Source organism: Oreochromis aureus, linkage group 6 (genome assembly GCF_013358895.1).
Source record: "Oreochromis aureus strain Israel breed Guangdong linkage group 6, ZZ_aureus, whole genome shotgun sequence".
In the NCBI taxonomy this organism is placed as follows: domain Eukaryota; kingdom Metazoa; phylum Chordata; class Actinopteri; order Cichliformes; family Cichlidae; genus Oreochromis; species Oreochromis aureus.
The window spans coordinates 16,154,242-16,178,380 of NC_052947.1; the positions used below are offsets into that span (position 1 = coordinate 16,154,242).

The 24,139-nt window shown below is 43.5% G+C and overlaps 1 protein-coding gene across 1 annotated transcript; it reads left to right on the forward strand.

Annotated features, from left to right (window-relative positions):
* Positions 1-7,943: 7,943 nt before the first annotated feature.
* On the forward strand, positions 7,944-11,541 carry LOC120440631 (translation initiation factor IF-2-like). The gene is made up of 6 exons (XM_039613485.1): positions 7,944-8,000; positions 8,130-8,315; positions 9,649-10,265; positions 10,370-10,509; positions 11,047-11,243; positions 11,359-11,541. Exons 1-6 carry the CDS (start codon positions 7,944-7,946, stop codon positions 11,539-11,541), a joined length of 1,380 nt encoding a protein of 459 aa, XP_039469419.1.
* The last annotated feature ends 12,598 nt before the right edge of the window (positions 11,542-24,139 follow it).

Consider the following 24,139-nt stretch of genomic DNA (forward strand, 5'->3'; position numbering starts at 1 on the left):
GAAAATATATAACATATAACTTATAAACGGCAAGTAAAGAAGTTTTAATTAAAACTTCTCAGTAATGAGATGTATCTAAATACATTTTTAAAATATTTTATGTGCTTCAGGCAAAATGTGTGCATTCACAAATGAATAAATATAAATTCCTTCTTATAGTATCCGTTATCCACAGCTGCTTCTTACTTTATGTAAAGTATTTCCCTAAGTTCATTAATTTCCAGCAGCCAGCTGAAGATAGCTGGACAGATGCACTGATAAATCTGCAAGCTCCAATTTGAGAAGAGCCAGGTCAGAGTGCAGTGTCATTAAACACAACTCTCTACAGTGTTTACCTTCATTAAATCCTGAGCAAATGATACCAGTATGCTATAGATAACCCTATACAGCTGTAAACACATTAGGTAAATAACTTCTTTGCTCATGCACAGGCTCCAAAATCCATCACAGCTTTGTTTCTAAAATCTGTGTAACACGTTAACATTTTAACATATACCTATTTACAGAGACAGATAATTATGCGCAGAAGCCCATTTGGCTGATACTAATCATAAAAACTGCTTCACCAAGCTGTCTGTTAATTAATTTCTAACATTATTACAATAAAGTAACCCACTACATCAGCCTTAAGCAGAAAGATTCAAAGTTGTGTGATGATGCCTTTCCGTTATGCTCCATTTACAAAACAATATGATTTCTTTGCCTTTGCCTCACTGAAGTGCAAACTTCAGTTTTAACTCAAGGGGTTTAAACTGTTTAGGAATAATATCAATTTTTATGAATAATCCTCCATTTTTATAAGCTTTGATGTAATTAGAGGTGTGACTGACGTGCATTTAATGACCAGGTGAGACTTTTTCCCTCTTGATTTTATGACAAATTAAGCAGATGGAAATCAAACAGATGTTGATGCAAGTGAAGGAGTCCATCATTAGGCTGAAAAACCAAAATAAACCTGCCAGAGAGACAGCAAAAACTTTAGGATTGGCCAAATCAACAATCTGGTACATTCAGACACCACAGAAGACAATAAAAGTGCCTTTAATACGGGGTATATAAAAAAGAAAATAATCAAAAGGCTATATTGTGACTGTTGATAGAAAAAGCAGGATGAATTCTGAAGTCCACAGGGATATACTCTACTCAAATACTGCAAAACTTCACAGTGTACATGGATAATGACCCAAAACATTCTGCAATAGCAACCCAAGAGTTTCTCAATACATACATTTTTTGTCAGTGGGCCTGATCGCCTGATTTCAACCCAATAAATCACACTTTTCAGTTATCAAATACAAAACTTTAGACAGGCAGACCAAAAAACTAGCCGAAACTGAAGGTGACTGCAGTATCGCGGCTGGCAGAGCATCCCAACGGCTTTTGGTAATGTGCACGGGTTCTATATTTTAGTAACTATAGTAACTGCTGACTGCAATAGATTTTCACCCAAATATTAAAAACAACGTTGGCTTATTTGATTACTTTTCAGCCTGTGAATACAAATGTCTGTAATTTGTGAATAATTGATGCGATATTTTTTCATTTGTTGATGTAAGTGAATTGTACCAGATGTTTTTTGATACTTGCAACTGTTGCTAGTGCTCTGATATTACTCCTCGCTGACAGTAGCCTCTAAATCCCTCGAATACATAAGTTCTGGCCGGTGCACTAATACGACTAATTCTCCTGAATAATTCTAAATAAACAACAGACACAGGCAGCTGATTTTGTTTTGTGAGCTCCAAATTCTAGCATGACAACACGGGATAATCTTTGAAGGCTGTCAGACTTTGTTACCCATTTAAAACACGGCTAAGACAAAGTAACACCTGTTTCACTGATCAAGGCCAAAAGGGCTCAGTTCTCTCATCTGCAGCTGACGAACGTCTCCGAATTAAATCTTGTTTGTCCTTTAGGCTTTAATAGCAGTATCAATACTCATTTTGTACTCACTACTCATTTTCTCTGCTACTCATAGGTTTTACTCTGATCCCAGTCAGAGTTTGCTCTTCTGTCTGGTGCAAAATGAAGCTGCAGGGCTTTTAACAAAAACAGGACTATAAAGCTTTTTTTTCAGGCTACAGGTTCATTTAGAAATTAAGACTGGGCTCTAACACAAGCGTTCAACACCTCTGAGTGCTTCTTTGTCCACCTGATGCAGCTTATCATTGTCATTGTTTCATTGTATCATTGTAATTTGAAATGACTGCATTGCTCGCCTTGTTGAACTTGTTTGGGTTATTTTGGTGATTTGCTGCTTACATCTGGTGCAAGCTATGACAAGATTAATATTGCCTTCTTTCAGAATTAGGATCACAACAGATTTCGAATGATTGAGATTTAGTGTGAAGCAACACGACTAATTACTTGTCGCAAATAGATTTCCAATTTACTAATGAATGGCTTTTGCAGAGTGTTTTGGCATAGAGGACATATTCACCAATGACTCGGAGTGAAACTGTGCAGCTAGAAATCCATACTGGTGCCAGTTTAGTGAGATATTAATTAATGTTGGTTTTCTATCTCTTGCAGCCTTTTTGCATTTATTTCTCAGCACTGAAGAGCCTCCAGATGCTGCTAACCTGAACGCATCAGACTGGTTTGTTTATTTCTACTCCATTAAGCTTGAAGCCGAGGCACTTCTGTATTCTATTCATGGTTTTGCTGACCTGTTAAGGACAAAAACACCGTCCTCATTAAGGAATATCCCATAAGCGGATGTGCATAAGCAGGAACACACTCAGATGTTCCCAGACTCAATACACACAGACAGGATGCACCGGTGGTTTTCACAGCGTCTGACTAATTGTTTGGGTGACGAGGCTGCAGCTAATGGGAAATAAATGCAAAAATGATTTTTGCTCATATCAGTCACTAACATGAGACAAGAGGTTTTGAATGTCATCACAACAATTTACTGTTAATTTATTCTTGTCAAAATTCAAAAAAATGAAAAATGAAAAGAACTGAAACATTAATATTAGAATATCAAAATCATTTCACTTTTATTAGGAGGTGAGAAAAAGCCACGGTGAGAGTGACTAACATAAGACGAACACACAGACACACACACAATCTTTATAGGAAAATGGGACATAAGTACAATAGGTTATTGAAATTTCTAAAAACTTAGTTTATATAATTCTAATAGGCTGGAAAATCACTAGTATGAGCACCTTTATGAACCTTTTAGGAAACATTTCTTCTAATTTCTTTAAGTAATCTTCAGGAATAGTTCTCCAGGCTTCTTAAAGGACAATCAAACTTTGGATGTTTCTGCCTTTTCTTCTGTTCTCCGTCAAGATGATCCATCACTGCTTCAATAATGTTGAGGTCCAGGCTCTGAAGAGACCAATCCATGACTGATAGTGTTCCACTATGTGTTTTTCTATCCAGTTGTGCTTTTTTTCCCTTCTGCATAGCCAGTGTGTTTGGGATCATTGGAGCTGTTGCCAATCAAACACTTCCCAAGATCAAAATGATTTAGCATCAGCAAGCTCTCCAAGACCACGGACAGAAATGAGGTCTAAAACTATGACAGAGCCTCCACCTTGTTATACAGAATGCTGTAGACACTCACTGTTGTACCTCTCCTGACCTCCTCTGTTCATGCTGAACACGATTGAAACCAAAAATTCCAAATTTGGACTCCATCAGACCCGTTGGCATTGATTTTTGTAATTTGGGATACTTCAGCCGCTTTCTGGCTTCTTGACAGCTGCCGATCCACGGTGACCATTTCTGATGAGACTTCAGTGAACAGTAGATGGTCCTGTGTCAGGACTTTGCTAGAAATTTTCTCTATTTCTCAAGGGCATGAATTTCAGGATATAACTTGATTTGCTGTTGATAGTGTTTTAAGTCTCCTCCACTAGTCCAGTTTCCTCTGTGTTTTTAACATCCCCACCATGCTTCAGCTAATAGATAAGAAAATACAATTTTATGTGTTATCGTTGACGTTTTCCATAGTTTCAACTAAAGAAATGAGGGGCTAGTCAAGAGGTTTTGCACAGTACTGTAGCTTCAGATACCTTTCTTTGTAAATTTGCTATTTAAAAGGCACCTGCATGAGACACACCTGTCTCAGCTGCAAACCAGTCACAGGGCTGTCGCTGTTGATTGTTAGAAGTAACTCTACTTATCACTGTCGCTCTTCTGCCATGCTTGGGTTGAATGTTAGAATTCTTTTAGGCCAGTATCCCAAAGAATTACAAATCAGTTCACGCACACTTCCTCTCCCAGTATCTTAGTGTTGACCACAGGGAGGAAATCTGTGGTTTTATTTTGATATGCAAAAAAACAAATTGGTTCATAACACAACAAATTATATCAATCCCCCCGATGCATCATTTACAGACTCGTGTTGACCTGGACAGTAACAGCTTTCAATGGTAAGCTTGTTGATCGTGGTCATGAATCATTTGGACTATTTGACAACTGTTGTCCAAAAATGAAATCTTGTTGACTTGCACTGGTGTCAGCCAGTTGCAGCTGTAATTGGACAAGCCTGCCAATCACTGTCAGCTCTGTTAGTAATAAAATGACGATGCAGCTTTGGAGTTCTGCCTGTGCAGAGACGATCGGCCAAAACAATGGACAGGGTCAGACAAACAGAACGGGTGGTCAGGCTGCTGATTTACACTGATTCAAGTTAGTTGCTTAATGTATTGAGTATCTTTTTTCCCTCCAAGGCAACTGATCTTTATGTGTGTATAGATTAACCTCACATCTGAATCTAATTCATAACATCACTACCTGATTCAAAATTTTTACACTGGACCTACAGCCTTTTGTCTTCCTGTAACTCAGCTGCAACTCAGCCAGGAAACGACATGTGGGTAAACACAAAGAACAAGATTTGCAGTGAAAATACTAACTTTGAATAAGATGATAGCGTCCTGCTATTGGCTTTGTCACTAATTCAGATGGGAGCTCTCACGATTACCTACCCTTAAAAAATCTGTGAAATAAATAACGAAATAATGAATTAGTCTATTTGTTATTTGCTGTAATATCTACAGTGTTACAGCATTGGATGTTCATATTACACATGATCTGTGTGAGAAAGAAGCTCAATGACACTGTAACATTTTACTCACTCAATTTACTACGAGGAGAAATTTTCCAATAAGACAGCATCGCATACACCCAAGGTCCTGCTCTGCTTTTAAAAGTAACGTACAGTAATGTTGCCTTTTGTTTTCAACTCAGCGACTACACATAAAATATATGAAAAGGACAAATAAAATGCACGGGAACATACAGGTAATGTTTACGTTAGTTTTGAGAGCTACTACAGCTGCTACTCATAAAATATATAATGTGTAAGGACTTAATTCCCCGAAAGCTACACAGATGTTGATAACCCTGTGTTTCATCCAGATTAACGGATTTAGGGGGAGTTAGGGAACAGACATACATACCCTACCTACAATCATTATAGCAATATTATTATTATTCGATATTTTACTAGTCATTGCAGTGTCTCACGCACAGGCAGAGGAAAATAACTGATAAGAATACCACTTTACTGACCCAGTTACCCTCTGAAAACAGAGCCCTTATTGTTTTCACACTTTGCCTCCTTCCTCCGTCTTCGTCTGCATGCCGCTATCTCTTTTATATCTACTTCCCTCAGCCGTCACTAATGTGTATAGACATGCAGCCGGTGGTGCGAATGTTGTGAGCAGCTTTGATTCCGCTTTATGTTATTTGGCAGAGCACATGCTCTGTGGCAGCAGTTATCTAAGGGCACTGCCAGGAGTCCTGTTATCCGAGCAGCAACAGTCAGGAAGCTACTGAAGATAAGATTCCATCAGCTCCTGTGAGGAAGGCTCCCTACATGGATGATCACACTCCTTTACTTTCATTTGTGACTGAAAGAGCTTGGGCAAAGTTACCTTTTACTGGCAAACCGGAATAAATTTAAGGAAAGCACCCTGTCCATCACGTTCTTAGCCAGCTCATCATACGGTTTTATGAACCTGCATTTTTTTATCCCTATTCTAAATCCCACTTTTTTTTTGGTTGTGACAGTGTCTCATGCTTTATAGCGAGGCATTTTTATTAAACATCCATGTTGAGTGTGAAATGCTTCCTCAGGATCGGCATCAACTAAAAGCAGAAGCTCCACAGTTTTAGGACAAATTGGTTTTGGAGCAAACAGAGCAGCTCAGTGGCTTTAGGGCTGAAAAACCTTCACTGACTTGGCACTCATACGACTCAAAACTGAACCGTCTGTGCACAGGACTGTGACTGTTATTTGGAAAGAGGGAAAAAATGTGCTCGAATTCATGTACTTATAGTGAATTTTAATGCAGCTACGTTAACAATATCACAACCAAAATCAGATTATGGTCAGGTTTAGGGAGTACAGTGCAGTCAGAGTAAGACTATATGACATAGATAAATTCCTATATAACTGAACTGATCAATGATGTTAAAGTTGGGGTTTTTTTCAGGTATTGGACTTCATAGAAAACTGTTTTTATACAGCAACCACAATGGGAAGCATCATAGCATCATCGCACATGCAGAATTATTGACTTATTTTAAATTAGCTGAAGAAATAGAGGTGGAGAAAAAGAAAGAGAAGTGGAATGAGGTTGGAGTAGATGAAGTAAAAGGTAGGGGGGTGGGGACGAAGGAAAGGTGGATGGGGTGGATGAGTATGAGGGAGAAAGAAGAAGTGGACTAAAGGTGGAGTGGAGAAGATGGATAAAAAGTGGAGCAAGTGGGGAGCCAGAGGAAACTATTGCTTAGCCTGAGCTGAACCATCAGTGTCTTTTGGAACCAGCTCTGAATGAAATTCCTGTTCTTGGATTTCTTCTCCTGCTCTTTTGCCTTCTTCATTTCACTTAGCTCCGTCTTTGCCTCTTTTACTTCCTTTTTCAGAATCTTATTTGCATTATTTGCTTGCTTTTTTCAGCTGTTTAAGTACTTTTTTGTCTTTATTTCCATAACTTTGATCTTGTCCTCTTACTGGGTTTTCTGGACTAAGAACAATTTCACATTTGTAGTTTCCTTTTGTGCTTCCTCTTTACCCCTTTCTTGTCTTCTAGTGCTTGTGGGACTTCCAACAATTTCTTCTTTATATTTTTAGATACCTTCTTTGCATTTTCAATTCCTTCCTTCCTCCTGTAGTTCCTTTTTTCTCCTCATCCCCTGCTTTGTTAAGCTTGTCCGTTGTCACCTTGTTCACGTCCAGGTTGCTGCACATAGGTGCTCTTTCAGCAAGCTGATTTTTTTTTTCATGGTCCTGTGATGGTCCTGAGTCTGTCTACTCAGTGTTTTGTGTTTCTTTATATTATTTCCTGTGCTTGTTTATCCTGTTATCTTTGGTTGAGGTTTGCCATTTGTTAAGGTTTTGTTCTGTGCCTGTCTGCTCCCACTTCTGTGTTCCCTCCGTCTGTCTATGGTGTCACTGTGTCCGCTCGTGAGTCTGCCTGTCTAGTTCAGTGTCCTGTCTGGTTCTGTGTCTGTGTTTCCTGTTTTATTCTGAAAGTTCATGTCTCATGTCAGTGTGTTCAGTTTTACCTCTCCCCTGTCTCGTTAGCCTCATTTCTCCCAGCTGTGTCTCCCTCCTGTTGCCCATTCCCTGATTACTGGTGTGTGTATTTAAGCCCTGTGTGTTCTCCTGCCTGTTGCCGGTTTGTCTGTGTTACTCTGCGTCAGTCTGCGTTGCGCCGTGTTCCATGGTTCCTGTTCGTCGTCTGCGTCTCTCTGCCTCTCATCCCTTTTTCGTATGTTCCCAGGTCTGTTATGTTAGTTCTCCCAGTTTAGGTGTCATCAGTTATTTGTCATACTCCACTGCTTGTTGGCCACTACTCCACCCTGTAAATAAACTTCACCAGCATTTTCATCCACTGCTTGCATCTTGGGTCCTCCTTCCTCCAACACCACACGGCTCGCCTCAGCAGCCGTGACAGTACGAACCGGCCACAATGGACCCAGCAGCAGTCAACCCGCCCGAGGAGCTCCGGGAGGACATTATTTACTCGGTAGACAAACTAATTAACTTATGGCTGGAGCATGAGGGAGAGAGAGTTCCGCCAAGCCATAGCTGTTCGGCTACAGCGCTTAGTTTCTGGTCTCCCTGGTTGCTCAGCTCACTTCACCCGCTCGCACAGAATTTCGTCCTGAACGAGCTTCGTCTTCTCCCCCCGGTTGCTACCACCCACCTTGCAACTCATGCTTCACCGCCTGTCCCGACGGAGAGCGTTCAGCCCAGCCCGTCGGTCCAGCCTTCAAATGGGAAACGCCATCGACGCCCCTCGCCACAGTCGGACCCCGGGATATCGGAGCGGCCGACTGTGGTGAGTAACAAGGATAACAGCTCTGATTTGAACTTAGACTTTTTCTTCTGGGGTTGTTCGGGGTGTGTCAGTGGGAGCTAATTCGCGAAGCTTACCTACCTTCGTGGTAACTGATCTCTCTCAGGTGGGCATTTTTAAGACTTCAGTGAAAGCAAAGGGCTGTTGTTCTTCTGTTTCTTCGGAGCCTGTTAAACCCATGTCAGTTAACCCAGAGTCTGCTAAAACTGTGGCATACACCCCAGAGACTATTAACACCAGCTCTGATCATACCAAGACTGTTTATTCTTTCAAGCCGCAACCTCAAGCTCAGTTAGTCGCCCGGCCAAAAGTCCAGTCGCCACCTCCACCACATTCGGCCTCACAATCCATGGCTCAATTACAGCCACAGCCAGACGTATTACAAACCATGTTACAATCCCTAGCCCAGTCAGTAGCCCGGTTGGCAGAAGAATCATTAGCCTTATCATCCGTTCAGTCCCCAACTTCTCCACCATTGTCTCAACCTTTGCTTCAGTCGCCCTCAGCTCAGCCACCTGTTCAGCCATCATCTTCACTGACTCCTCCCGTACAGCAAGCTAGGTTGATTCAACCCGAGAGAAACCATTGTTCACCCATTCGTTCCAGGCAGAGAGAAAAACCAAACAATCCTGTAGACATTCCTCAAGAGCTGGCCAGTTCTGAGACTGAGATACACTCCAGGGCCTCCCCAGAGGCTGGGTTTCAGCCCCCAGCAGACTCTGGACCCCTGGAGGTTAAGAAGCCAGCTGAGGACTGCAAGCGGCAGTCACTGCCTGAGCAGAATCAATGCTCCGTGCAGCTGCAGTCTGCTGTGTGTTTGCCAGAGGCCCGTGAGCCTGCTGGTTCTGCTCCGTCCCTGCCAGAGGCCCGTGAGCCTGCTGGTTCTGCTCCGTCCCTGCCAGAGGCCCGTGAGCCTGCTGGTTCTGCTCCGTCCCTGCCAGAGGCCCGTGAGCCTGCTGGTTCTGCTCCGTCCCTGCCAGAGGCCCGTGAGCCTGCTGGTTCTGTTCTGTGCCTGCCAGAGGTCCCCGCACCTGCTGGTTCTGTTCTGTGCCTGCCAGAGGTCCCCGCACCTGCTGGTTCTGTTCTGTGCCTGCCAGAGGCCCGTGTGCCTGCTGGTTCTGTTTTGTTCCTGCCAGGGGCCCCTGTGTCCGCTGGTTCTGTGACTGTCTCCGCTGGAGGGCCCGAGGAGCCCGTCCAGCCTCCTGCCTTGTCTGCTGGGGGGCCCGAGCAGCCCGTCCAGCCTCCTGCCTCGTCTGCTGGGGGGCCCGAGCAGCCCGTCCAGCCACCTGCCTCGTCTGCTGGGGGGCCCGAGCAGCCCGTCCAGCCACCTGCCTCGCCTGCTGGGGGCCCGAGCAGCCCGTCCCAGCCACCTGCCTCGCCTGCTGGGGGCCCGAGCAGCCCGCCCAGCCACCTGCCTCGCCTGCTGGGGGCCCGAGCAGCCCGTCCCAGCCACCTGCCTCGCCTGCTGGGGGCCCGAGCAGCCCGTCCAGCCACCTGCCTCGCCTGCTGGGGGCCCGAGCAGCCCGCCCAGCCACCTGCCTCGCCTGCTGGGGCCCGAGCAGCCCGCCCAGCCACCTGCCTCGCCTGCTGGGGGCCCGAGCAGCCCGCCCAGCCACCTGCCTCGCCTGCTGGGGGCCCGAGCAGCCCGCCCAGCCACCTGCCTCGCCTGCTGGGGGCCCGAGCAGCCCGTCCAGCCACCTGCCTCGCCTGCTGGGGGCCCGAGCAGCCCGTCCCAGCCACCTGCCTCGCCTGCTGGGGGCCCGAGCAGCCCGTCCAGCCACCTGCCTGCCTGCTGGGGGCCCGAGCAGCCCGCCCAGCCACCTGCCTCGCCTGCTGGGGGCCCGAGCAGCCCGTCCCAGCCACCTGCCTCGCCTGCTGGGGGCCCGAGCAGCCCGCCCAGCCACCTGCCTCGTCTGCTGGGGGGCCCGAGGAGCCCGTCCAGCCACCTGCCTCGTCTGCTGGGGGGCCCGAGGAGCCCGTCCAGCCACCTGCCTCGTCTGCTGGGGGGCCCGAGGAGCCCGTCCAGCCACCTGCAGCCCCTTCATCCTCGCCGGCGGCGGCAGCCCCTTCATCCTCGCCGGCGGCGGCAGCCCCTTCATCCTCGCCGGCGGCGGCAGCGCCTGGCCCGGCCTCCGCCTCTGCTCCGCCTGGCCCGGCCTCCGCTTCAGCCTCGCCTGTAGCAGTCTTCTCATCAGCCTTCACTTCAACTGCAGCATCCACATCACCGCCTGCAGCATCCACATCACCGCCTGCAGCGCCACCATCTCCGGCTTCCACGCCGTCGCCTGCAGCGCCACCATCTCCGGCTTCCACGCCGCCGCCTGCAGCGCCACCATCTCCGGCTTCCACGCCGTCGCCTGCAGCGCCACCATCTCCGGCTTCACGCCGCCGCCTGCAGCGCCACCATCTCCGGCTTCACGCCGCCGCCTGCAGCGCCACCATCTCCGGCTTCCACGCCGTCGCCTGCAGCGCCACCATCTCCGGCTTCCACGCCGTCGCCTGCAGCGCCACCATCTCCGGCTTCCACGCCGCCGCCGCCTGCAGCGCCACCATCTCCGGCTTCCACGCCGCCGCCTGCAGCGCCACCATCTCCGGCTTCCACGCCGCCGCCTGCAGCGCCACCATCTCCGGCTTCCACGCCGTCGCCTGCCTGCAGCGCCACCATCTCCGGCTTCCACGCCGCCGCCTGCAGCGCCATTCTCGCCTGGTCCAGCCTCCGAGCCTCCAGCCGCCTGGCCCAGATTCAGCATCAGCTCCAGCGCCGCCTGCAGCAGCAGCCTCCTCGCCGCCAGCTCCAGCGCCGCCAGCACCAGCACCAGCTTCAGCTATGGCTTCGCCCTCGCCTGGTCCAGCCTCCGCTTCAGCTTCAACGTCTCCTGCTCGTCCCTGCTCGTCCTGTCCGCCCTGCTCGTCCGGTCCGGCCGCTTTCCAGGCCAATGACTGGGCGCCCTGCCGTCGTGGACGGCCCCTTCCGGGCCGATGATTGGGCATCGCCACCACTGCCTCCCGCGTGGCCGGCCTCCAGACTGCCTTCGTTTGCCTCGCCGCCGTTGCCGCCAGCACGGTCGGCCCCCAGAACTGTTTCTACACCGTTGCCGTCCACACGGTCGGCCCCCAGAACTGTTTCCACGCCATTGCCTACTGCGTGGCCGGTCTCCGGACCTGCCCCACTGCCGCTGCCTTTCGCATGGTCGGCCTCCGGAACTGAACTGTTTTGGCCTCCTGCGCTGTCGGCCTCCGGGTCGGCCCCCTGAACTTGGCCATCTGGGCCTTTTTGGACTCTGTCTGGTTCTGTGTCTGTTTCCTGTTTTATTCTGAAAGTTCATGTCTCATGTCAGTGTGTTCAGTTTTACCTCTCCCCTGTCTCGTTAGCCTCATTTCTCCCAGCTGTGTCTCCCTCCTGTTGCCCATTCCCTGATTACTGGTGTGTGTATTTAAGCCCTGTGTGTTCTCCTGCCTGTTGCCGGTTTGTCTGTGTTACTCTGCGTCAGTCTGCGTTGCGCCGTGTTCCATGGTTCCTGTTCGTCGTCTGCGTCTCTCTGCCTCTCATCCCTTTTTCGTATGTTCCCAGGTCTGTTATGTTAGTTCTCCCAGTTTAGGTGTCATCAGTTATTTGTCATACTCCACTGCTTGTTGGCCACTACTCCACCCTGTAAATAAACTTCACCAGCATTTTCATCCACTGCTTGCATCTTGGGTCCTCCTTCCTCCAACACCACACGGCGCTCCTCAGCAGCCGTGACAGGTCCACTCAGCTCAGGGTTGTTCAGAGGCCTCTTGCAGCGCAGTCAGTTCATGTAGGTGTAAATTAAACTACCTTAGAAAAGTTCAAAACAGCTTATGCTTTCTTCTTCTTCTGACTGTAGCAGACTGTAATTTATGTGTTGCAAATAGAGATATGTGTGCAGAAATGTCTGTTTAGCTCTTGTGTTTGGGTCATTTGAACTATGCTAAAGCTATCCACACTGAAAGCAACTCGCTCATCGATTTGGAGGCTGGTCACTCGCAGGCATTCAAGGCTCTGGTTTCCTAGGTAACCCTCTAATGGAGTGATTCTCAAAAATGTGAACCCTACCTCGCTAAATTTTTGTTTATTTACATAAAGTGTGAATTAAAACTGGTTATAGGAGTCTTTTCTAATGTATTTATTACCAGGTTAAATGTCAAGAGTATTCTTCGTCCTCTTTGCTAGGTGCTTCAGTCACTTTCCTAGAAGTTAAGAAATGTTTATTGTTGTTTTAGACACTTAACACTTCATTTCCTACATTCTTGAAAACTTTTGTTCACAGTTCAGGATGATTGTAATGACTCATGCTCATCTCAACTATGTTACTGAGTCTGACTCAAGAAGGAGCACAGGCAACATTATTTTGTGATTAGAAAACTAGCAATTAAAAATATTTCAGACTTCAGAAAACATGTCCTAATGACGGACTCCCTGTCCTCTTCTTTCTGGCTTCTCCTGCACTAAAATTATAACAGTGATTCATGTGTGCAGGACAGGAATAATTTAAGCACAAAATATTCAATGCTGAAACTTTTGGACTCAGAAGTATAGTGTTTTTCAGCTTAGGCCTATATTTTATATAAGCAGCTCAGCATTAGCAACTTCTTTTGCATGTGAGAATACATTTGACGACCTAAATGTTGGAGACTGGACGGTGGATGTTTAGCAAAAAGTGAACTTTTAGTGTCACTGAAGACAAAATATAAAAAGGAAGAAAAGTCAGAAATCCAAAAAACAATCACATAGAACTAGAATCCATAGGATTAAACAGGGTAAGGGGTAAACAGGAGATCTCAGGATCACAAGAAATACTGAAAAAAAATGAACTGTAATTTTTGTCAGGGGGAGATATTGGGTGGGAAAGAGGCATAGATGAAAGTAGTTAAACACAGAGGAAGAAAATCAGAAAACAGAAGAGAAGACAAAGTAAAACTAGAACTAGATGCAAGAAAACACAGAAGCTTGCTATGGGTATGTTTGTATATTTAAAAAAACATTTTCTTTTTCCTTTTCCTAATCCACTTTTCCTCAGAAAGGCCTCAAAAAGGGCATGAAATCAAGGAAAGCTGTAGAAGAACTAATGGGTCCATGGATATGTACTATCAATGAGAGTAGAGAATAACATTGAGGCAAACATCAGTTTTAAAGTGATGTGCAAATCACTTCCAGAGTGTACACAGCAGGAAAAGAGAAGCAGTGTGCAGTGAATGTGACCACACTTAGGCTAGACTCGTTAACAACATGATGCCAGATGCCACAAAGACTGACTACAAAATACATATCTTTAGCTTTAGTTGTTTTTAGTCATATCTGGTCCCTCTACAGCCATAGTGAGGGCTTGGCTCATATTACATTAAGTCAGAGTAGCTCCCAGTGGTTGCGGGTGTCCTGCAGAGCTTCCCTTTTCCCTGATTTTTACAATATTAATGGACAGAATTTGCAGGTGCAACCAAGGTGTGGAGGATGAAGTGCTTGGTATTCTCAGGGTCTGGCCTCTGTTTTTTGCAGATGATGTTGGGCTGTTGTCTTCATTTGAAACTTGACCTGCGGCTTGCACTGGTGCAGTTTGTGGCAGTGTGAAGTGGATGAGATTAGAATCTGCACCTTAAATTCTAAGGCCATGATTGTCAGCTGGAGAGGGATGGAGTGCACTCAAAGGTCAGACACAAGCTGCTGTCCCAAGGTGCAAAGTTTAAGTATTTGGGGTCATGTTCACAAGTTTAGGGCAAGTAGAACAGGATACTGATAAACAGGCTGGTGCAGCATCTGCAGTAATGTGGGTGCTGCTGCAGTGAAGAGAGAGCAGAGCATGAAAGCAAAGCTATTGATTTATGTTCCACCCTGACCTGTGGTAAAGAATGAGAACGAGATCATGGATATGTAGTCGTGTGTAGTTTTTAGAACCCTACATCAGCTCTGATGTGACATATCTTTAATTTTTTTTTTTTTTTTTTTTTTAGAACCACGGGGACACGTCACTTACCTCAAAAATTAAAGAGTATAACTAAATTTCAAAGCCAGAGGTTTTAATTCTTAAGATGCAGCTCATCTAAGTACTGGTTCAAAAATACAGGGGGAAATAGAATATCTCTCTTTCCAAATGCTAATTCAATAAAGTTCTTTTCACTTGAAGTTATGATCTCAATAGCTAATGTCATGTTCTTTTACTGTGCGTCTTAGCAGTAATTTCACAAATTATCACTTGAAAGAATATAAAGACTGGGGCCAGGGTGACCTTGACTAACATGCGTGTCGCATTGATGTCTGCTAGTTCTCAAAGGAGATCATTTAGTTGTGGCCATATGATTCAACAGTGAAGACAGATGAAGTGATTTTCTGCTTTCTGTAGTGAAATGATTTTAGTGTTTTCCTAATGATATCATAGACTATATGTATAATATGAACACTTTCTGATCTAATAGTCCTGTGTCCTCCCACCTATGCTACAAATGATCCCTAAATGTAAAACCTGAAACATTAATTTCAGGATCAATCGACTTAATAAAGATATTTGAAATACAAATTAAACCTAAACATATAATGACTATCTTATCTGCTGTTTCTATGGAGTGGTAAGCTTAGATTTAAGCATGCACATGACTTGGAAAAAGTTGTGGCTAAAAGAGCTGATCATCGATATGAAACAAAAATAAAACAGTATCCCTGTCCTTGTTATGCAAACAAAAACATGGACAAGAATGCATTAAAAATCCATATTTTCAGAATTACACACAACACATGATCTGAGGTGCTGTTGGATGTTCACAATTATAAAAAAAAGAGAACAAACGGCGTTGCTTGAATGTGGTTTATTAACCACCAGGTAACATACAGAACGTGACTCTTTAGCATAAAGCTGAACCTGTTAAACCCAACAGTAATACGCATGTGCAGGAATCAGGACCAGAGTACGGTGTGCACATTAGGACAACAGGGACAACCATGAAACAGTGAGTTGTCTACATCTCCTTTCTTCAGTGAATGCGTCATGTGACTGACAAAATTGGTGGATCCTTATACACAAGAGAAACTTGGAATAATCACAGCACAGGAAATAAAATTCAGTGTGATGTCCTTAAACTTGTCTATATCATTACTTTGATCCACAGATTCAGGCTCACTGTATTGATGATCAGTGACTTTTTGAGCAGCAGCAGGCTCAGCTGCGTCTGTGTAGGTCTATGTGTCTACAATTTCTCCTGTACATCTTCCCATCAGAATAAATGAAGTAGGATCGAGGCTCTTTACACAGCTCTTTCACCACACCTGTGCAATCGTAACCCTGTGGGGTCTGCAACCTTACAGCCTGTCCTTCGATTAGAGGTGGGAGTAGTTGGCTGGATCGATCATAGCAGCCCTTTTGTGACAGTGTCTTGTTGAAAAGCTCGGTTTTATACCCCACAGTAATCTGCTTGCGCAGGAATAAGGACCAGTGTGTGGTGTGCACATTAGGACAGCTGGGACCAACATGAAACAGCGAGTTGTCTACAGGTGAGAAGGTTTTGTTGAGCCAGCAAATGCAAAGAAAGCCTGGCTTGTCATGGGAAGGTGTGTGGCAGGCAGAGAGTTTACCCAAAATGCAGGAATTGGCAGACAGGCTTAACAGAACTTAAAAAGCTGCTGGGGCTCAGGAAACAAAATACAAAACGACAAGAAACAGCCTGAACTTAAACTAGAGCTTGCAGCAAAAACAGGGCACACACGAGGAGGGAATGACAACGATGTGACAAAGAACAGAAGGAAACTGAGGACTTCAATAGACATGAGGTAGTCAGGGAAAGAGACACATCTGGGGAAAACAAGGCACGTGAAGGTGAACAGAATCAGTTAACGAGCAACAGGGAAGCAAAGCAAGACTGGGACTAACACATGAACCTGACAGGCCAAAGTAAGCACAAAGGCTAAACACGATAGATATGACAGAAGGACAGACTAGGCCTGGGGAACATACGAAGGCCAGAAAACCAGAGAATAACAAAGAAAATGATGAATAAAAAATCTGAATGGAAACCTAACCAAAGCAAATGTAATATTTAAAAACTACAACAAATTCAAATGGAACATATCAAACAGAAAATGCAAGGTTACAAAGGGGATCATGACATGGCTATGTTGAATGTTAATTCATTATTTTTCCTCCAGTTTCCTTTAATGTACTATTTATTGAAAAATGCTATTAATATGTACTAATAAAATAAAAACGAATATAATACTACTGTGATAAATACACGCTGTTGCTGTTTGTTGGGGTTTTGTCCGTCAAAGCGAAGCATTTTGCCTGTCAGTTCTGCATTGGTGTGTCTCAGTCAACTAAGTTATTTGGTTGTAATTAAACATTTAATTAGATGTGTTTCATTTTCAGTTAGTAAATGAAAATATACTCCTTCCCCAATTTAGATAAATCTGCCAATAATAATTATTAAACATGCCAGTACTTTGTTGCTTACTTTGATGTATATGAGATGCAAAAACAGCTTTTAATTTTCCTTGGTAAACTACCTATGTCCTTCAATTTTAAAAGATATAAAAGCCCAAAACATTTTAAACAATATAGAAAAATCATATGAAAGTCATTTTCCTAAAGAAGATGCAGGTTTGTCGGTCTCAGTTTGTGATTGTGTTAGCTGTGCTCTTATATAACTCCAAACTGCAACATCTGTAGAGGTCTGAGCACATTGTCTTGTATGTTTTATCTCCAGGCTGCAAAAGCCACACAGGATGGATATTTAAATTTCCAACAGTCTCTTCTTTTCTCTTAATAGTGTAGATGTGTGAAAAGTAAAGTAACTACTGTAACACTAAAATCAGATAAAGTGATAACCATGACTGACCTCCACATGAGCACCTATCCACTCTGTGAATGAAAAGTGCTGCTAGCTGTGTTGTAGTTTCCTAGGTAACAAAGAAATGCACTCTTGCATCCTCACTGAAGCAACCGTTATCTCCGTTCTCCTCTAATACTTATTTTTTCATATGTCGGCAAAAACTGTCAGTGACAGAAGACAAATAGCATTTCAAACACAAACATTGTAATCTTCAAACTATAAATTATAGCTCGAAAATAACGCATATACATGTGTACATTAAACCTCGGCAAACTAATTTAACTGCTTATTTAATACAGCTTGCAAAGTCAATCATCAAATCACTTTGATAGACACATTTTTATTAGCTGCTCATTGAACAACATAGAAGAAAAAAAACAAAAAACAATGATCCAATTTGAGATTGAATAAACTTAACTTACTGTAATTAACTTCAACTTGCAATTCTGGGAGATTTGATGATAACAAATCTTAGACAGCCCACATCAACTAAAGGCTCACATGATACCTTACTATGCATTCAGTTGGCACACCTCAAACATGCCTTCATGTTTAGGTAGCTTTAGCCTGCCTTTAGCTGGCGCTGCCTCTGCAAGCCGCATTGCAACCCAGCTCAAACGCAGGGTCTTCTTTCATGTTGTGTCTGAACAAATCAGTGTCATAACTGTTATCACTGACTCCTGCTTAGTTCTGGCTCCTACTCTTCCTCCTTAACAAACTTTCCCGAAGTATAGAAAAGAAAAGAAAGTTCTGTTAGAAAGACTAAATTCAGTTACTGTTAAATAGACTAGTTAAATTGTACTTCATCAGGTGTTGTCAGCCACTGTGTCCTTCACAGAAGTGTGTTTAATATAAGTTTTAAATTAGCGAAATAGATCTGTAAGTGCTGCTATATTCTGAACCAATTACTGTAGAAAGGTAACATCAAAATCAGATAAAGTGATATGACTGACCTCCATGTGAGCACCTGTCCACTCTGTGAATGTAAAGTTAGCTGTGTTGTAATTCCTAGGTAGTGTTTGGTTTTGACATATATCTCTGTCCACATGTGAGTGCTTAATACATTTTTTTATGTGAGAAAACGACGTCAACCACTGTCAGAATGTTAAAGCACACATAAAACAGAAACAAGCAGGTAGGTAATACCTTTGCTCAGTATAATCTTCATAATTCTGGTATTGTAAGTCAAAAGCTTTAGGTAATTTTCACTTTCCACAGTGGCTTTCTGTTTATTCTTCACTGTGAGAGTAACGACTTTAAAACTGGAGCGATGTTCTTTAAGACCGAGTACAGTTTCTGTGATGTCATGTACAAGTATTGCTCTTGCTCTACATGTTTCTTTTTAGTTATTCAACATTTTGGGGGAGATAATTTGTTTCAACTTGAGCCAGCTAGCCAACAGCATATTGTCAAGAAAGATAATCATGTAGATTTCAAATACAAGGTCAGTTAATACTTTTATTGAAATGTTCCTAGATGCTTGTGGAGATGTAGAACCTGCAGGCCAGGTGAGACCTGCTGGTTCTCATTTCACAATATTGATTTAGAGCAGGTCAGATTTTTAAATTAATCTGCCTTCAGGCTTACACTATATACTACCAAAGGACACTGTCAGAAAGGCTGCTTCAGCGTAGACACAGGTTCAGTGTAGTCTAGCTCAGCAAAACAGTTTTTTTCTTTAAAACATGTGTTTTCAGCGCAACATTACACAGTGCTTTAAAATTACTTAAGTTCAACTAATTTTTTATTTATATCGTGCCAAATCACAACAGCAGTCTTTACAGAGGTCTTTAAAAAAAGATGGAGCCTGATTATTAAAGACCCTGTGTGTAAGAAGGATTTAAAATTCAAATGACTGATTACTATTTGATGCAAATGATTTTTAATACACAATCCAGATATTGAGGAGAGATTGAGGAGATATACTAAAAAGTATGAGGGGCCGTACAAGCCAAAATTCATTCTTTCACTCTCACACACATACATTCTTCTTTCACACACATATATTTTCACTCTCACATACATACATTTTCATTTATGCATTCCTACATTTTGCTCTCATTTACATGCATTCAGTATGCATTTAATCTCACAAATAATATATGTATGTAAGCAGAGAATGCATACATGTCAGAAGAAAATATATGTATGCAAGAGAATAATGTATGTGAATGAAAGAGTATAGTGGAAACGGAAGGAGTTTAATGGAAACGGAAGGCTGGGTGTCTGTACCGCTGTGATTGGCTGAGAAGCACGCGCGGGTCACTTTCAAGTGTCTGACAGCATGGAGGGGGGAGAAGAAACTCGAGTTCTTCAGCAAGCTATCGGGGTGTTAAGAAATATTTTATCATCTCCTGAAACGGTCACATCGTTGTCCTCGTCACTTGATCGAGATGGGACGGGCTCAACTTTTTTTTTTTTTGCGCTCAGAATAGTGGCACAAAAATAACGCCACAGTAACCCAGAAAGAGTAATATTTCAAACTCCGCCACTCTGTGCTTCTCTGCCACTGCCTCGTTTGAGTTTTGGACGAAATGGATTCTGGGATATTGCATTTCGTCATTTCGAGCCGATTGGAGACCAGAACAGCCAATCAGATATTTTTGCATCCAAGTCTGTGATTGGCTGGTTTTGTGGCACAAAAATAACGCCATAGGTCACAAAATAAACTTTTAAGATATTTTCATGCGAGAATGGTGCTGTGTAAACTTCAAATATCTGCTTGATTCATCAAGACATCACATATTTCCATAAGTGCTCTAACATTTTCGGAGATGCCTGTTACCTATGGCCTTATTTTTGTCCCACTATTCTGAGCGCACGTAAAAAAAATTTGAGCGCACGTAAAAAAAGTTTGCAGGTGCAAGTGTTGCATTTTGAGGAGAAATTTATTTTGAGTGAAGAAAAGCTGAATTTGAGCGAACAAAATTCATTGCAGCGTGCAAAAATGTATTTCAGTGTTTGCTATTATCCATACACACACACAATAGCAGCCCTCTCGCTCAGTTTTTGTATTTGCGCTCACGCTCTCAACATTTCTGCCCGTGCGCGCTCAACTCTTTGTGTACGCTGTTATATTGTGCCACAAAACCACAATATAACAGATGGTGATTTTTCATTCTTATGTTTGTTTGTTTGTTTTTGTAATGGTATAAACAATGAAAGGTGGTGGATTAGCCAATTGGTCATGATCAACTCTGGGCTGGACCAATTACAATACATCCGTATTGAGAGGAAAAACAACGCGATTAGTCCCGTACTTCAGCTAGAATGAAAAAAGACAAAGCTGGAGTTATTCTGTCTTTATGTTGCACAGCTGCCTCTTCTCCCCTCATTCTCTCCCCCTCCCTCCCTCTCCTGTTGCTACTTCAATCATGAAACCGATCAATGATCAGCTGATCGTCTTTCTTGTTTGTTTATCTCCCACTTTGCGCCAGAAAGAGGAAACCAGCGGATGTCGCGCTAAACAACAGCAGCACGTTCAAGCTTGATAAGCTGTTAGAATTTATTTAAAATTAATTTCTAGTATCAGCTGATGTTTGCTGGAGCCAGAGCTGTAAAAGCTGCTGCTCATGGTATCGGTTTGGAAACATGAAGGTGATACAAATCATGCATATATACCAACAAAACAGTGTACATCACTGTCACGACAGCGTTTGTTTTAGTTCAAAGGCGTTATGGTTTTTCCTATAATACCTGGTGGTGTAGTCGGTGATTTTTTGTCAGTTGAGCTTTATTATGTTTAACCCGAGTGATCACCCGGTCAGCTGGTGGGTAACTATGGCGTTATTTTTGTGCCACTATTCTGAGCGCACGTAAAAAAAAAAGTTGAGCCCGTCCCATCTCGATCAAGTGACAAGGACAACGATGTGACCGTTTCAGGAGATGATAAAATATTTCTTAACACCCCGATAGCTTGCTGAAGAACTCGAGTTTCTTCTCCCCCCTCCATGCTGTCAGACACTTGAAAGTGACCCGCGCGTGCTTCTCAGCCAATCACAGCGGTACAGACACCCAGCCTTCCGTTTCCATTAAACTCCTTCCGTTTCCACTATACTCTTTCATTCACATACATTATTCTCTTGCACACATATATTTTCTTCTGACATGTATGCATTCTCTGCTTACATACATATATTATTTGTGAGATTAAATGCATACTGAATGCATGTAAATGAGAGCAAAATGTAGGAATGCATAAATGAAAATATATGTATGTGAGAGTGAAAATATATGTATGTGAGAGTGAAAATATATGTGTGTGAGAGTGAAAATATATGTATGTGAGAGTGAACATATATGTGTGTGAGAGTGAAAATATATGTATGTGAGAGTGAAAATATATGTGTGTGAGAGTGAAAATATATGTATGTGAAAGAAGAATGTATGTGTGTGAGAGTGAAAGAATGAATTTTGGCTTGTACGGCCCCTCATAAAAAAGCGTGACTAAACACCAACACTGATACATTGCATGACAGCAACAGCTGCACAAGGAGATTTTCATCCTTGGAGATTAATGGAGAAAGAGCCTCAGCCGAACTGAGACTGTCATATGAACACAGATCAATGCTGTTTTTCAAATTTGATTCTCTCAGAGATATTTGAAAACTGATTTAAGTGTAATGGTAAAACTCCCAATGGCATATTTATTGGTATAAACTGGATGTGTTTATGTGTGATGTGATCTGAGACTGCATCCAATGAGACGCATAGTGCACTGTTTCTAGTAGAGAAACAAATATTAGGGGCAACTCCTCAACTCCTTTGAGTTTAGGTAACAGAAGAAGAAAAAAGATGCATGTTCTGAATCCCAGCGTGCACACAATGGATGAAGTTGAGCTATGGTACAAAGTAAGTGTAGCATGTGACAGAGACGTGTTCATGTTTAGTTTTAATTTTATAGTTTCACAGATTTGATCTGTTGGGTGACAGGCAAATAGCTTGAGTGCTATTTTGAGCACCAGGGTTTTGACAGCTCTGTGGAGGCTGCATAGGAATGAGTGCAAGACATGCAGAATTAATTGAATACAAATACAGAATTCTATCGTCTTCTGACTCACATTTCAGTAGAAGACTATATATATATAAATCAAACTGAGCAATTATTTCTGTGTTGGCCTTTTTACCGTTTGCTAATTGCGGTTATCGTGAACAGCTACATACAGGAGTGCTGGGAATTTTATTTTTCATCTTAACCACTCATGAGTTAAAGTGGGACTTTGATCCCATAATGTAGAATCCTTGCAAGAGATGAAAATGCAAATTACTTAAAAGTATGAAAAAAAAGAAAGTCATAAAAGTCATAGAAATTGCTGAGATTTATTCTGGGCTGAGAGTATACAGATGGGGAATTTTTTTTGGAGCCGTTTGGGGATTTTCCACCTTTTCTCCTCATGTTGCATATCTATACTGTCCACACCTCTTGCCACTGTTGCCTGTACCAGTGTATCCACCTTTAGCAATTTACTTTCACCGTCTTCTGAAATATTGGATGCCTGAAGAGAGCAGATAGTTGAGGAACTGCAGGGGGGATTTGGCAGTTTTGTTTTTTTTCTCTGCGCTATGGCTCAGACTGCTATCAAACCTGAGAACCACCTTTCCAGGTATGCAGGGGGCACTATAGATTGCTACACATTTCACAGCATGTCAGAAAGAAAGCTGATTTGCTTGAGCCACAGTCCACCTATTGCAGAGATAAATCCTGACTCAAACCATGTACAATCACATGAACAAGTTTTCACAGGACTCTAGTCCTGTTGTGTGTATGCTTACTGCTGTCATAGAAATCAAGAGGGTAAATAGGAGCCAGTTGCTGCTAATCAACTTGTCATGGCCCTGGGTCAAGGACCGAGGGTTTATGTTTTGGAGTTTTTGGATTACGGTTTCTGTAATATTCTAAAGTTCAGTTTATGTCCCTGGCTTTGGTTCATATTGTTGTGCACCTGTTTTGTGTTGTATTTGTCATGGTCCTGGGTTGGTGACCCATTAGTTTTGCATTTTTCTTTTTTTATTTACATTCTTTGATTTAGTATTTTTCATGGTTCTGTTCTTTGCTTCCGCTGTGTCCATATTCCTTGTGTAGTGTGTCATGACTCTCCTGCACGTTTAGTTCTGTCTCTGTGTCTATTCATCTGTTTCCCCGTCGTACCTCTTGCTCCCTCTGTTCCCTGTGTTCAGTCAGTTCACGTCTTAATATGTCTTTCTTGCGTCCTGTTTTTTGATCGTCTCTTGTTCTGTGTTCTCAGTTTTGCTTTCTCTCTGTTTCGTCATGTCTGATTACTCCCAGCTGTGTTCCTGACTGTTTCCCATTACTTCCCTTTGTCTTGGAGCCCTGCATTTGGGTCCTACCCTTGCCTGCAACACAGTCCACCATGACAGAAGAACGCAACCAGGCTATGGACCAAGCGGACTCAGCCTTGCTAGAGTGTTGTAAGGAAATGATCCACAAGATCTTCAGACATGCTCTCAAGGCTCCCGATCTAGGGAGCATTGGAATTATGGTCAACACAGCTATAGCTCGTCTGAGGAGGAATCCCCGCCTCTTCCAGTTCCCAGACTCATCTGCAGTAATCAGCGCTGTAACAGAGGTAAAACAGGTGCTGCAGGCCCGGGAACTGGCGCTTCTCATGATCTCCTCTAGCACATCCATGTCCACGTCACCACCACAGCAGTGGGCAAGCATGTTCACGTTGTACACATCAACTACTCCTCCTCTGCCTCAGAATGTAGTTGGGGGATGAGGAGCTGGCCATCACTACAACTCCGGTACTCGCCGGAACTTAATAACAGTCAGTTTTGTGTTTCTGGGCCAGCCAGCTCCTGATTAAATCATGCCGGCTGATTTTTCTCCCCAGAGGAGGAGAGAGCCAAGGTTTTGTTCCTGAACTAAGCCTTTATAGAAAGTCTGAGTATTGTAATTTCACTGCTCCTCGTATGTCTCTGCTTGGGGAATCTTTTGGCCTCTCGGCTATCTC